At 37.2% G+C, this 13,236-nt stretch overlaps 2 protein-coding genes and 1 long non-coding RNA gene across 3 annotated transcripts; 2 read left to right on the plus strand and 1 right to left on the minus strand.

Moving 5' to 3' along the window:
• Positions 1–3,330: 3,330 nt before the first annotated feature.
• Positions 3,331–5,656, plus strand: LOC149047453 (melanocortin receptor 4-like). Its single transcript, XM_089202382.1, has one exon. The coding sequence runs from the start codon at positions 4,530–4,532 to the stop codon at positions 5,526–5,528; it is 999 nt and encodes a 332-aa protein (XP_089058508.1). The 5' UTR covers positions 3,331–4,529; the 3' UTR covers positions 5,529–5,656.
• A 1,588-nt stretch (positions 5,657–7,244) lies between these two features.
• On the minus strand, positions 7,245–8,043 carry LOC149047454 (uncharacterized). The gene is made up of 2 exons (XR_016185442.1): positions 7,806–8,043; positions 7,245–7,434 (listed from the first exon to the last, which is right to left on the minus strand). It is a non-coding gene; the product is annotated as an uncharacterized LOC149047454 (long non-coding RNA).
• A 305-nt stretch (positions 8,044–8,348) lies between these two features.
• Positions 8,349–10,284, plus strand: LOC113667372 (adenosine receptor A1-like). Its single transcript, XM_027183187.2, has one exon. The coding sequence runs from the start codon at positions 8,521–8,523 to the stop codon at positions 9,457–9,459; it is 939 nt and encodes a 312-aa protein (XP_027038988.2). The 5' UTR covers positions 8,349–8,520; the 3' UTR covers positions 9,460–10,284.
• Positions 10,285–13,236: the final 2,952 nt, after the last annotated feature.

The following is a 13,236-nucleotide window of genomic DNA, read 5'->3' on the forward strand; positions in this document are numbered from 1 at the left end:
GTGTCTGTCATGCTTTTTGTTATAGAATATCAAACGTCTGTAAACATTGTTTTAGACTTCAAGATGATTTGACCACTTGCATTCTCATGTTAACAGTGATCAAAAAATAGCACTCTCGTCAATCGGGTCATGGTTGCAATGGAGCACATTGATCTGCACATAGAATAAAACAGTAGCACGAAAACTGACAGTTTTGTCCGATAGTTTATCTTTAATTTCCTTATATTCGGTTTGATTGCCAATTCAAAGGGGTGACAGCACATGATGTAATTCTGGACAAGTAGAGAAACTAGAAACCGTAAACTTTTTTCTCTAACTGTATGTTCTCTATTAATGATACAAAGGCGAAGAAAAAATAGGAATAAAGTTGATAAAAAAAAAAACATGAGAGCATTATGGCAGCTAAAGTTTTCGAAAAGATGCGAATGCGAAAAAAGAAGGGTATATTTGCATGTTTTGCTATTTCCGTCGTGAGGAAGACTATAGATTAGTTTTTGTAACAGGAGATATCGCATCAATAACTGATATTTCTTAGATTTTAGGAGTTATTATCCGATGTCAGTCCTTTTGTATGGTTGTTCATCTTCAGTGATCGATCAAAAAGGCACTGAGGCTTTCATGAATGCTTCACTGGATCCTTGGTCGGCTCAGTTCATGCACGATCATTCATGCAAAAAAAGTGTTTTACAGTAAGTTTCACAAGACTGCGAATTTCGCGATATCGCCAATTGCTGGTTTTCAGTGTCACGCCATTCAAAATAGATCAAAATAAAAAATAAAAACCGTTCAATCGATTTAGTCTAGAATCTGGAAATAGAAAGAAGCTAGATATGTAAAGACTCTCGCCAAGATTCAGGTCACAGCAATTTTACTTACGGAAGATATGAGGAGAAACGTTTTTCCCAAATTTATAGAGATTTGTATGGAGCCGCCATGCTGGTGCCCACCTAGATGGGCACCAACATGGCGGCCGGAAACCAGCAGAAACATCTGTCACTGAGTTTTGCTACAAAAGCGTGAATTTATCTCTCTAAGAACTCATAAACGTAACAATAATACTTTATTCTAATACAAGAACTGTTCAGATAGCTGAATTTCCCTAAATAAGTCACCTTTTAAACCAACATAACAGCTCTCTCGCTCGTCATGTAAAGGCCACGTCACGCAAAAGCCTAGAAATTCAAGAGTAGTCTATCACTAAACCAAGAACCCATTTGGAGTGAAAATTTGTCTGAATATTAGTTTTTAGCTGCTCTAATACATCATGAAAGTAAAATCTCAGGAGGATCAATAGTTCTGAAGTCTGAAATTTAGTGACGTCACGTGAAAACCAGCAATAGTAAATAACTGGATTCAAAGACGAATTAAAGATAACCAAAGTGCCTGTGGCGTAGTAGGCTGTTACTGTTGACGATTGTACCTTAAAAAATACCAGAATAACACGACTGATCAAATGCGGGAGATAGCATAAAAGAAATAACAAAAAGACATAAAAAGTATTTAAGGTGGACTTTTTCTCCCTTGCCGCATTTAGCGTTTCACAATTTCCAGCTTGCGTTTGACACCGTATCTGATTTTTATGATATTGAACGATTTTGAAGAGGTGGATGTACGCTATGGCCATCACAAAAATTCCTGTAGTTTGGCAGGCCACCGCCACAATCTCGTTATTTTTGGGAAGTATCATATATGCTAAAGTTGCAAGTCCACTCGTAAACCATATTAGTACCACGCCAACTCGTACGCGTTTCTCTGTGACGAGTTGGTTATATCTTAAATGCAAGAAAACGGAGAATAATCTGTCCAACGCGATGGCGGCAGTCGTGAAAAACGATGCCGCTACCAGGAAATATAAAGCGTACATCTTTGCAGTCAAAAGATGAGGACAGAAAATGTCCAAGTTATTGCTTTCATTTTTCACCTTGCTCAGCGCCGCAGTGATAATAACAGCAGAAGCTGGTTGAATAAGAACTCCCACGGCAAAATCGGATAAGGTAAGACTTAAAAACAATCTCTTCATATTATCAGGTATTGATGAGGTTTTCCATAACACGCATAGGATGAGAGCGTTTCCGAGTATTGTTAAAGGGGAGATGAGTAGGTCTAGTACAATCACACATAGGGAGAAGGCTGGTTGTGACTTGACGACTTCAGTCAGCTGCCCTAATTTCTCACTACAGAAAGTAGCGTCCATCTCGAGCTGCGAAGGGTCCCTGAACGCGACGATATTATAAAGCTAAAAGCTTAATTGTTACTTTTAATCTATTACTACTACACATTTTACGTCATTACAGTTTCTTTCCTTTGACTGAATAGAATGTGTTAATTATCTGTCACCACTCCTTATTTACCTAGTGTTTTTGACGCATTTAATAAAAAGGCCTTAACAAAATACTTTTTTTTCAGTTCTGGGTAAAAATTCGACTTGAATCATACCTCAAGGTTGCCAACTGAAAAAAGATTGTGCAAAAATTAATCAACACGTATGAGTCACGCGCATAGATCGATCAATACTAATTTTTTTACATCCGGGTAACTCTTCGCTTCTTGACTTGTTAAGAGAGATTAATTAAAGCCATCTCAATATGAGTAAATGTTTCGCCGAAAAATTTTCACTCCCCTTTGAAAATAGTTTCTGTCTATATTGTCTCTGTAATACTACTGGATGGCTGTAAAAAGACTGCCAAAAGTAGAAGGTCCGTATATTCCATACTTATTTTTTGGACTTCCTCTTTAGTTTTTGTGGGAGGAAGGTGTATGGAAATCACGCAGTTTAAGCCTTAGATATCACTTTTAATTTACAATTACCAAGCATTGTTACATTCACACTTGCAATCAAGGGTGTTTTTCTACCTGAAAGGACCATTTGATGATTGTCCGCGCATCATGAGTGGGAATCTAAAGAAATAAGTTAAGTTATAATTTTCATTATCAAATGAGCCTGTACGTAGTCGATTCTTTCCAAAGTGATGACTTCTGAAGAAAATTTTTGAAGAAATTTTGTTTCGAAGAGAAGAATTCTGAAACTTCATAGGAAATCGCGCGACATATGTTTTGCGGTCGGAAGCCATTTCGCCTCTACCAATTTAAGTTTGCACAATTTTAACGACATGTTGATGAAAAACACTTTTATTTTCGAATAAATTTTGAAATTTTAAAGGAAAACGTGGAAGTAATTCGCATAATTGGGACGATTTTCTGCCCAGAGTAACAGCGTAGTTATTGCTATTTACCTTGCTTTGGCTAGCTTGCACACATTAATTAGGATGAGTATACCATTGTAAGATTTCCTGCGAGGGGAAAGAGGCCAAAATAATAATCTTGTTTCGTTTCCAAAAGGGAATCTTTATGCGACGGCCATTCGCGTCAAATTATACAATCTTTATGACTTATCTTAAGTGCGTGCACAATTATAGTTTCTCCAAATGCAAAGTGGGTATCATGAAAAAGTAAATAAATCACCGGACTTAATTTCTCCAGCATCGAACATCATTCTTAGTAATAGAGTGAATTAAAAGCAATTACATATTATAGATGCTGAAATGCAATTCAGAAGGTGGTAAGTTCGACTCCTATCAGGGGCACTCAGAGTTTTTTTTCTCAGAGTATGCCAGTGTCAATCACTGCAAACACTATCTGTCAATGCTGATTTTCTTGTGGAGTAGATGAACATTCGATTTTTTTGATTTAATGAATAAATTTAAAAGTTTTCATTTTTCCTTAAAACAATTGTTTCTTGTGTCCTTGTGAATTTTAGTAAACCATGCTTATTAATGTTTTTTTTTCTTCTTTTTGAATAAGCTGAGTCACCTGCCTGGTTTTTATCCATATTTGTGGTTTTGTTTTGCTACGCACACATCTGTATGTTAAAATAAACGTTTTTGCAATTGTATAGGTTTACAGAGAAATGTCCTGTAAAATCCCCTGATTCAATATTGAACCAAGATCTAGCAATAATTCTTAGGCGATAGCTTTTCGTTTTTTAATTAAATGAACCGTTGTCGTTTATACAAGTTGTATACACAGACGAACTGTAATTTGTTCTTAACGATTTTTTTTTTTCTGCTTGAGGCGTCGGTGCTAAAAGAACGTTTGAGGCACAATTTTGAATACGAAGCTCCACGCTTGCGCAGTAGATGCGATGGAACAACAGATCACAAACTCAGAGCCGTCTTTGAATAGTCGTGTTTACTTCAATTATTCAGCATAAATATTTTTTGGATTACCTTCATCAGCTCGACAAACTGCCTCCACTGAAAAGGACACCGCATTCCTGTGAAAATTTGGCAAACCAAACAATATTAAAGTCGCCGAAGAGAGGTAAAATAATTCGCCATGAGGACACGATGCCAGCCTTTTTTCAACTACTTAAACATTTAATCCTCTTAAATAAACATAACTTTAAGTCCAATGAATAATTTATGTGGCGAATATGCGAACCGCGGAGAACAGCAAATAATCAAGTCTCCCTTGAACTGCGAGGATCACATTATTTCTGGATTTCTGCTTAGTCCCATACTTCACGAGAAATGTATATTAATATTTGTGTCACACGCCTTAAAGAACTTGTCCGATTGGCGGAACACCAAAATCACTTTTTATTGTCTCTCTGCGTGCTCAACTTTATATTTTGTATCGTTGCAATTCTTGGAAATCTCCTTGTTATACGTGCTTTATTGAAGGCGTCAATGCCAGCGACACTGAAGGCAATGTTTTTGAGCTTAGCTTTTTCTGATCTATCTGTTGGATTACTGGTGCAACCCATGCACGGAACTATTATCGCGGTTATATTATACAAAACATCAGAGCGAAATGACGACCTCGACTTTCTATGTCCCGTTTTCGTAACAGTGTACCTAATGGCAGCGTACTTCTTCGCAGTGGCATCTTTCTGCTCCATTGTCACCATTGCCGTTGACAGACTCCTCGCTGTTTCACTGCACCTCCGTTATCGTGAATTTGTGACAATGAAGCGTGTTCTCATCGTTTTGTTTATGCTATGGTCGACCAGCGGGTTAATGGCATTGGTTTACATCTTGCTACCAAACTACAATGACATCGTAGCTGTGGTACTGGAGGTTTTAGGGCTCCTTGTGACAAGTGTTGCCTACTTTCAGATCTTCAAAGTTGCCCGGTATCATCAAAATCAAATACAAGCACAATGTCAAATTACGACAGATCTCGAAAAAATGAGAGTAGGACGGGTTAAAAGGTCGGCGTATAATGCATTTTATGTTTATGCTGTTTTTGTCATATGTTATTTACCTAATATATTTTGCGGGATATTGTTAGTGACCTCCGAATTCAGTATGTCACTTATAACAGCTTTTTATGTCACAATTTTGCTGATTTATCTCAACTCTTCAGTGAATCTTGTGGTCTATTGCTGGCGATATCGCGAGATTCGGGAAACTGTGAAAAAGATTTTCACTAAGGCATGCAGAAGAAATAGAAATGGAACAATCGATTTGACGAACTTGACAATTCAAGAACCGAGAACAAGCTGGTTTCAAAGAAGTGAAGTGTAAATGAGAAGACATAATTTTTAAGGTCGGAAGGAGTAGCAATAAAATTATGAACTTGGATGGTTGTATGCATTTAGGAAAAAATACTGAAATAAACTGGAGTATTGTTATGGTGATACGAAAAGTAAAAATAACGAATGTATAATCAACATTTTTAAAGGATCAAAAAATGGCCTAGATTCGTCAACAAGATTCGAAAAGGTCAATATTTTCAATATCTGCTTCTTGTTATAAATAATAATTTGGCAAGGAAAATGATTAGTTAGTGATTATATTAGTTTTCTGAATAAGAGAGATTGAAGGAAAACATTTATCTCGAAACATCTCTCACCAAACAAAGAAAAAAGCTCAAATTACCACCTCTATCTTCTCATTCTTTTCTAACGAATTGGGAGCTGTATAATCAATGGCTCAGGTGAAAACATTATTAGGTACATCTCGTGCACCATTAAGATGATAATATAAGAAGTTAGCTACAGAATACCTGACAAATAATTATTGTTAGATGAAATAGCTGCAATGCTATGTGGAGTTTCAAGTTCCAGAAACAAGAACAATTCTCCGAACAAGTGCTTTGCTTTCATGATTAATTTGCTCGTTGGCATAAATGGCACAAATGTAAAATGGCACTGAGGATTAACCAATCGATAGAAAAGGTGAACAAAGCCACTGATTTAGTTTTGACAACTAAATTGTCTTTGTAATGAAAGGTTCCTAAATACAAGACGCAATACCAGACAAAAACATGCGGAATGAATCCTCACGTTTTACTGTTGCCATCACAGTTACAATTTGGTTTTAATGTGAGACTTTCGGCAGAACATATTTACTTGCGATTTAATTTAGTCTTAGAAATGACAGCGTAAAATGAAACTAGCGATTGGTATTGATGTCAAAAACGAATCCTTAGACGCGTTGAAAGTGAAAAGAGAAGTGAACACTAAAGGGTGCATTGTACCTTAATAAATCTGTATTCACAACAACGTGAAAACTGCAGCTGGGTCGTGGGAAAGTGGATTTGCATGCTAACCTTTTGACATTTTATTTTCTTTGCCATTTCATGACCAATCATGTTACGGTCAAAAACATAGATATCGTCGGCGGCAGTGTTTCTTCCGGCTGAAGAGAATTTGACTTAGACCATGAATTTTCATTAAATGAGCCTTTCAAAGTGAAATGAATGAACAACTCTTGACAAAGCCAGGTTTTCTGCCGAAGAGGTCTTTAAATATGTAAATAACTTCGCATAAACAGAGCACGTCTTCAATACCTTGAGACGGATTAATTGTGTAGAATCGACGCATATATTTATTGATTTATATAACTAGAAAATGGCGATTTTTTAAAGACAGCACTCCCAGTTAAACATGTGGCAGTTGTACAATGAACATTTTACAAAAAGACAGAAAATTGTACTTGAAAATTGGTGTACTAGAATAAAAGGGTCCTACTACAGAACCCTAATAAATGTTTAGATGCTTCATGGGGACGTGAGAGGGAGAAAGGAAAATATTAAATTGTAAACAAGACAGGAAAGACGTATATGAATTATTTCACAACGATAACTACGCACACTAGTGGCCGGAAGGACCAAATGCTACGTCTTGGCTTTTACGGTGCACTTTAATTCATTTGCATGCTATAATTCAATATCAACGCGAAAAATCTTTCCTTTTTCATCGTTAGTCATGCAATTGAAATGACGGTCCAAAAACAATAGTCTAAAAACTGCTTTATTTAAATAACAAATTCTAAATACAAAGGAAAAAAGCTTGAAGGAAAATTAGGTTTTAAAGGATACAGATCAATAGCGATAAACAGCTAAAGAGGGCCACAGTTCGTAACCGGGATCCTGCTGACATCAGACTGTCACAGTCTTATGGCCATGCTAAAATACTCTTTGTCACTGCTGAAGAAGAAAACCAGGATACCTTTAGGTCACAAAATTTTCGGAGGACTTAAAAACTCAACAGCTTTGATTTGGAATTGGGTCAAAATTCTTTGATCCTCGGGACAAATCGAGTTAAAATATGATTTATAGGTGGTTATAGATCACTAAAGGCAGATAGGTACTATAGCTCGTCTCCAACAGAAATCCAACATGACACTTGACAGATATGAGCCTTGTGTGAGAGGCAACTTCTCTGTTGCTCAATTGGTACCGAGAGCATCTATTTTTTTAATTCTTTATCTGATAGGTGGTCAAACTCTGAGGTCTGTAGGTTTTTCTGATATTGAAAGAAAATTGTGATATAAATATTGGCCTACTGGTGTCCTAACCTTTGGACTTTTTGTAGGGATTGGGAGTTAACCAGTGCAGTTGACCCCATTATGCATCAGACGTGGTTAATTTTCCGCAATACAAGTGTCTTTTAGATATAAGTTGCGATTATCCGGTGTGATGGTGCGCTGTTGAAGATGTATGTGCGGATAACTGCTTAATACGTGAGCTCGAGAAAAGATAACATGCTCAATAAAACCCCGCATAAGAATTCTCATTGCGTTTCAAACGCAAAAACTCCGGGAAACGGAAAATGCTCTCGTCATTTTTGCTAATGTCATAATTGTATTTACACACGGTTAGTGTGTTTATGTTGCTCACTCACGTTGCCGTTAAGGAGGGAATTCTTTCAATTGATCTGTGTTAATATTTTTCTGGTTTCATTACCTGCGAGAAAAGCTGTTTTAGGGATAAAAAATCAAAAAATAAGAGTGAAAATTAAGTGTATCACGACTTTTCCGTCTTTCGTGACATTTGCGCACTACGTGCCTTTTTCACATTATCGGACGCAGGTGCAAAAACACGACGTCGTATTTAAATGAAGTTTGCCCTTCGCATTAAAGAGCCCAGAATTATTAGGCAATTAAATCTCTTGCGAAGGAGAAAATTACTACGGTTATTTTTTTTTTTTTTTTAATGAAACTCCTCGTTATAGGTCCAAATTGAGAGACTATAAATACTTGGTAACTGATATTACGGTACCAGTGGCGTCAAATGGAATTTACAGACATGGTGGTTCAATTGTGTAATGAAAAACTGGAGGGTTACGTCAAAGTTCTTCATTTTGGTTGGCGTTTCGTGCTTGTGGTTTGTGTTTTAAACTTGTTATGGGCTGTGGTCGCAGTTCTGGGCAATGTCCTCGTCATACGGGCCCTGATGAAAGCAAAGACGATACCCGCTACTTTACGACCACTTTTCTTGAGCCTTGCTGTTTCTGATCTCACTGTTGGATTATTTGCTCAGCTAATGTTTGGTGTTGTTATGGCTTTCATGTTGAAAATGTCTGCTGATGGAAATTTCAACTTGGACTTATTTTGTCCCTCTATTGTGACGATATCTCAGCTCTCTTTGTATGGGTTGGTGACTGCATCTGTTCTATCGGTTGCTGCCATTGCAATCGACAGGCTTCTTGCGGTGTCACTTCATCTACGATACCGAGAACTAGTGACGCCAAGAAGAACTATCATTGTTGTGAAATTATCATGGATTGCCAGTGGGATTATTGCCGGCATTTACATGTTTCTTCCCAACTACAATGACATCGTGGGAGTGTTCATGGAAGTATCGGTGCTTCTTGTGACAGCCTTCGCTTATTGTCGGATCTACAAGGTTGTGCATTATCATCAAAATCAAATACAAAGTCAGATCTCACATCAAGAGGCAATCGAGTTTGCTCGAGAAAAACGATCAAGCCTCAATACCTTTTGTGTCTTTGTGGTTCTGTTAGCTTGTTATCTCCCAGACTTGTGTTGTGGTATCTTGATTTTAGCTGAAGAATCTCGAATGCAATTTTTGATTGCGTTCCACGCATCAGGCTTCTTAGTATTTCTCAATTCTTCTATTAATCCCTTGATCTATTATTGGCGATATCAAGAGATTCGTGGGATCATGAAAAACACTGTAAGATCGATATTATCCGTCAGAAATTCGTGACGAGGTGTAGTTTTACACTCCAGCTCCTAAATGTGATATAGAATACAAAAATTTTTCATGATTTTATACACCATTGAAAAGATCTAAAGTGCTCATAACACGAAATTTTTTTTTCTATTTCCTAGTTGATAGCCTATTTAAAATTAGAAATAATCGACCTTTGCGCCTAGCAAGTTCTTCTTGACCATTTTTTTGTGCATTGAAAGTACGATTTGGTGGCCAAAAAGTGTCCTTATCAAGCGCGCGGCCGAAACGATCATGTTACATGGCTGTGACGTAGAAAACTGTGAAGACACGTCGGCACTATGGTGGAGAAAGGAGAAATCTCGAAGAAAGGACGAACGTTTGCCTGACCGGAACGCCAAATGATGTTAGCTACAAGAATAATATACATAAACCGGGTATTTCTGTACCCTACGTTCCAAAGGATGTAATTGTACGGCGAAAATGGACACGTCTCGATCGTCGACATCGAGGAAACTTTTACTCTACAATGTCGACGAACACATACCAATGGTCAAATCAGGGGAAGATAACCAAAGAATCCAGCTAAAAAGAATGCTGACTATGGGGCCTGTTCCCACACCGTACACGATCGTTCAACATTCTTTTCAGCTGACATTTCGCGAGCGAAGAATGGAGAACTTCTTAATGCTGTTTATTTCACGCGCTTGAGTTGTACTTATACTCCTTGTCTTTTCACATTTGCACTTTTCTTATTGTATGAAAACCTACCAATTGTAGTTTCCATCATATTTTAATTACAGAAACACATCAATTTTAATAAATTTTCAGCCCTTTCTTGAGCTGAGCGATATCCTGTTACCTGAACAGTGCGAAATCTCTGGCGGATACTAGCATAAACACAAGGTCGAAGGGGCCGTGTATTCTCTAAACCTAGGTTTCCGAAAATCCACCCCACGAGCTAAAAGTAGCTACAGTAACAATTTCATTGTGATAACAGCACTGAAACACTGAATAGAGAAACAAATTTTACTGAATAAGATGGTAGCGAATCTAAGTGCCGTGTGAAAGTCGATGCATAGGAAATAATCATTTACAATACTAATGTCAATGGTTTCTTTCAAGCGGAATGGGTCTTATGGCAGTTGTGCACTCAAGCTAAAGAAGGTTTTCTCTATTAAAATCCCTATTTGAGATTAAATTAAGCCAGATGACTATAAATTCGCTCGTTTTCCGTTTAGTTTGGCCGGCTAGACGATCGCGACGATAGCCTCTGCCTTTGCAATCTCTAAGGGAAAGAGCAACTTACAGTGACACTGCCCGATTACTTCTCGGTGAAAAATCATCGTGCCTCGGGATACAGCTAATTCTTACGTCAAAGGTTAGCTCTTGGTTTGCTAAGGGAATTTCTTTACAGCAATGAAACTCTCGAGCACTCACCGAGGGGAACCTTCGCCGCACTTACTGTGAAGGAATAAATGTTATGACAACAGAAACGAACACAGCTACCCATTCTTAACACAGATTTCGCCATAGAAAACAAAACTCAAACGCAACAAAATAGATATTCAATAACGGGAATTTTTTGCTCTAATCTTGACCTGAACACCTCAGGCGAGAAACCGTCTTTGAAGTCTTCGTTTGATGCACGCGGTTCTCCTTCTCCTACTAGTTGAGTACGATGTATCATAACTCTCGGTAGAGCTTGCTGAAGGTAGGTATACATCGCTATCGGACATTGTTTCAAGAGCATTTCAACGCTGACTGATACAAAATTACCAGAGGTGTGAGAGTTTTCACAGTTTTCTACATCATCGCGCTAAATCGTTACCAGTCCACGGGATACATTTAAGACAAAATGACAGCACTTTAGGGCCCGAAAAAACCGAGTTTTAAGTTTTTTGAAATTTTTCTTCTATAGGAATTAGTATGTACATATGATAAGATAAATGTTTGCGTAAAAAGTATTTCGTGTCATCGGCACTTTTAAATGGAGAATGTTTTTAATTGTTGTACGATGATCGAGCAACCAAGGAAGATATGTAGGACTAGCGGTTGGGAAAATCAGCCTTTAAAAACTTGCTGTTAAAGGAGCCACTTCACTATCTGCACCGCTGGAGAGTTATCGTTTAACTTTAAGTGTTAGTTGAAGTCAAGTTCTTTTCGATTCCTTCAATTAAAATAGGTGTCAATGTTCCCTATATCTGTAGCGTAAAAAGTGCTAATGAGAACGTGCATGTGAAAAAGAGATTGCATGATGCATTGTTGCTAATGAGAACGTGTGGAAGTGAGAGAATAATGTTTTGTGCAACACGCAAGAAACATGTAATTTCTATGTATACAACTACATCGTGCGGTATGTTATTCGCAGCCAGTTCGCGTTGTTATTTTGAATTGTAATAAAGCTACTTTTAATCTACATAAGAGTACTTTACTTTCATCGGCCATGCTTGTCCCTGCTTTATTATAGCCTTGTTCCTTGTCAGTCTTCACCAAACGGAGCCATTTTTTTCTCCTTTGTTTAATCTTGTTTCCTTTGTTTCATAATATCTTACTAAACCAATATTTTGTAGTCATTTACAATCTATGTTAGTTTTGTCGTCCCCTAGCCATCTTTATTCCTTCTCGTTGCCTCTCTTGTATTATTTTCTCACTCAACTTATATTTTTTAGCCAGTTTTTTTGTTGTTTTATGTTTCCCTAATGATTTAGTAATGTTTCCTTTGTGTCATATATTTAGCTAACGAACTGATCTGATACTGATTTTGTAGTCATTACAAATTCGAGTCAATTTTTACCGCACATAGCCAAACTTCTCCCTGCCTGATTTAATACTGCCTCTCTTATGCTTCTCTATTGTGACAAACTAATATTTTGTAGCCATTTATAATTCGTGTCAATATTCTTCATCCCAGCCATCTTTGTTCCATTTTGATTATTTCTTCCACATAAAAACAATTATGATATGGCTGCAAAATATATTTACATCCTCTAAAAAATATAGAACAAATTCGTTAAACGAAATAACGTAGAGAGGATATGAAGAAGAAGCTCAAAACATATTGGTAAAGAGAACTTTTCAGATGGATCCGTTTCATTTGAGGCAACCTTCCGAACAGCAATATGATTTCTTCGATAAATTTCTATCGTATCAGGGTTGGTAAGTATTACCGTGGTTTTCCTCCGGTCCGTGTGGCACGCGAATTGGGTACAAATCATTTTTACGGATTTAAACAAATAAACATCCTCTCTCGAATTCTTAAAACGCCACGGACAACAAGATCCACTGCATGGCACTAGAAATTGTATGTATAAACTTGTGGTTCTTCCCCCATCTTTCCTCGTGTTGTTCTACTTTTCCTCCCTTTTTTCATTTAGCTTGGATCTGTCGTTGCTGTTTTCTTTTTTTTTTTTTTAAATTTGTGGAAAATACTCCTCGAATCATTTTGAAAGCTGCCTTTGAAAAAGTTCGCAAAAGCGAACTTTGGCAAAAAGAGGCGGAATAAAGAAATATGTAATCACTCGCCTTCCAATTAATTTTACCTTCTATTCATCTAAATCTTGTTAATTAGTTTCGCATTTAGACGCAAATATATAGCTGACGTCTTAGAAATTTGCGGATTTTAAGCCGTGTTAACTTAAGTAAGAGAAATGTTTAAAAAGATCTAGTTTCATCACAGTCAAAACACCAACGCTGCAGTCATATTTTTTCTTCGCACCATCGTCTACAAATCATTTAGAATATCTACAGCTACGCACTGAGAATGAGGTCTAAATAATTTTCTATTTCTCAAATTTCGACAAAGGTTCGTAG

Source organism: Pocillopora damicornis, chromosome 4, assembly GCF_964200805.1.
Source record: "Pocillopora damicornis chromosome 4, jaPocDami1.2, whole genome shotgun sequence".
In the NCBI taxonomy this organism is placed as follows: domain Eukaryota; kingdom Metazoa; phylum Cnidaria; class Anthozoa; order Scleractinia; family Pocilloporidae; genus Pocillopora; species Pocillopora damicornis.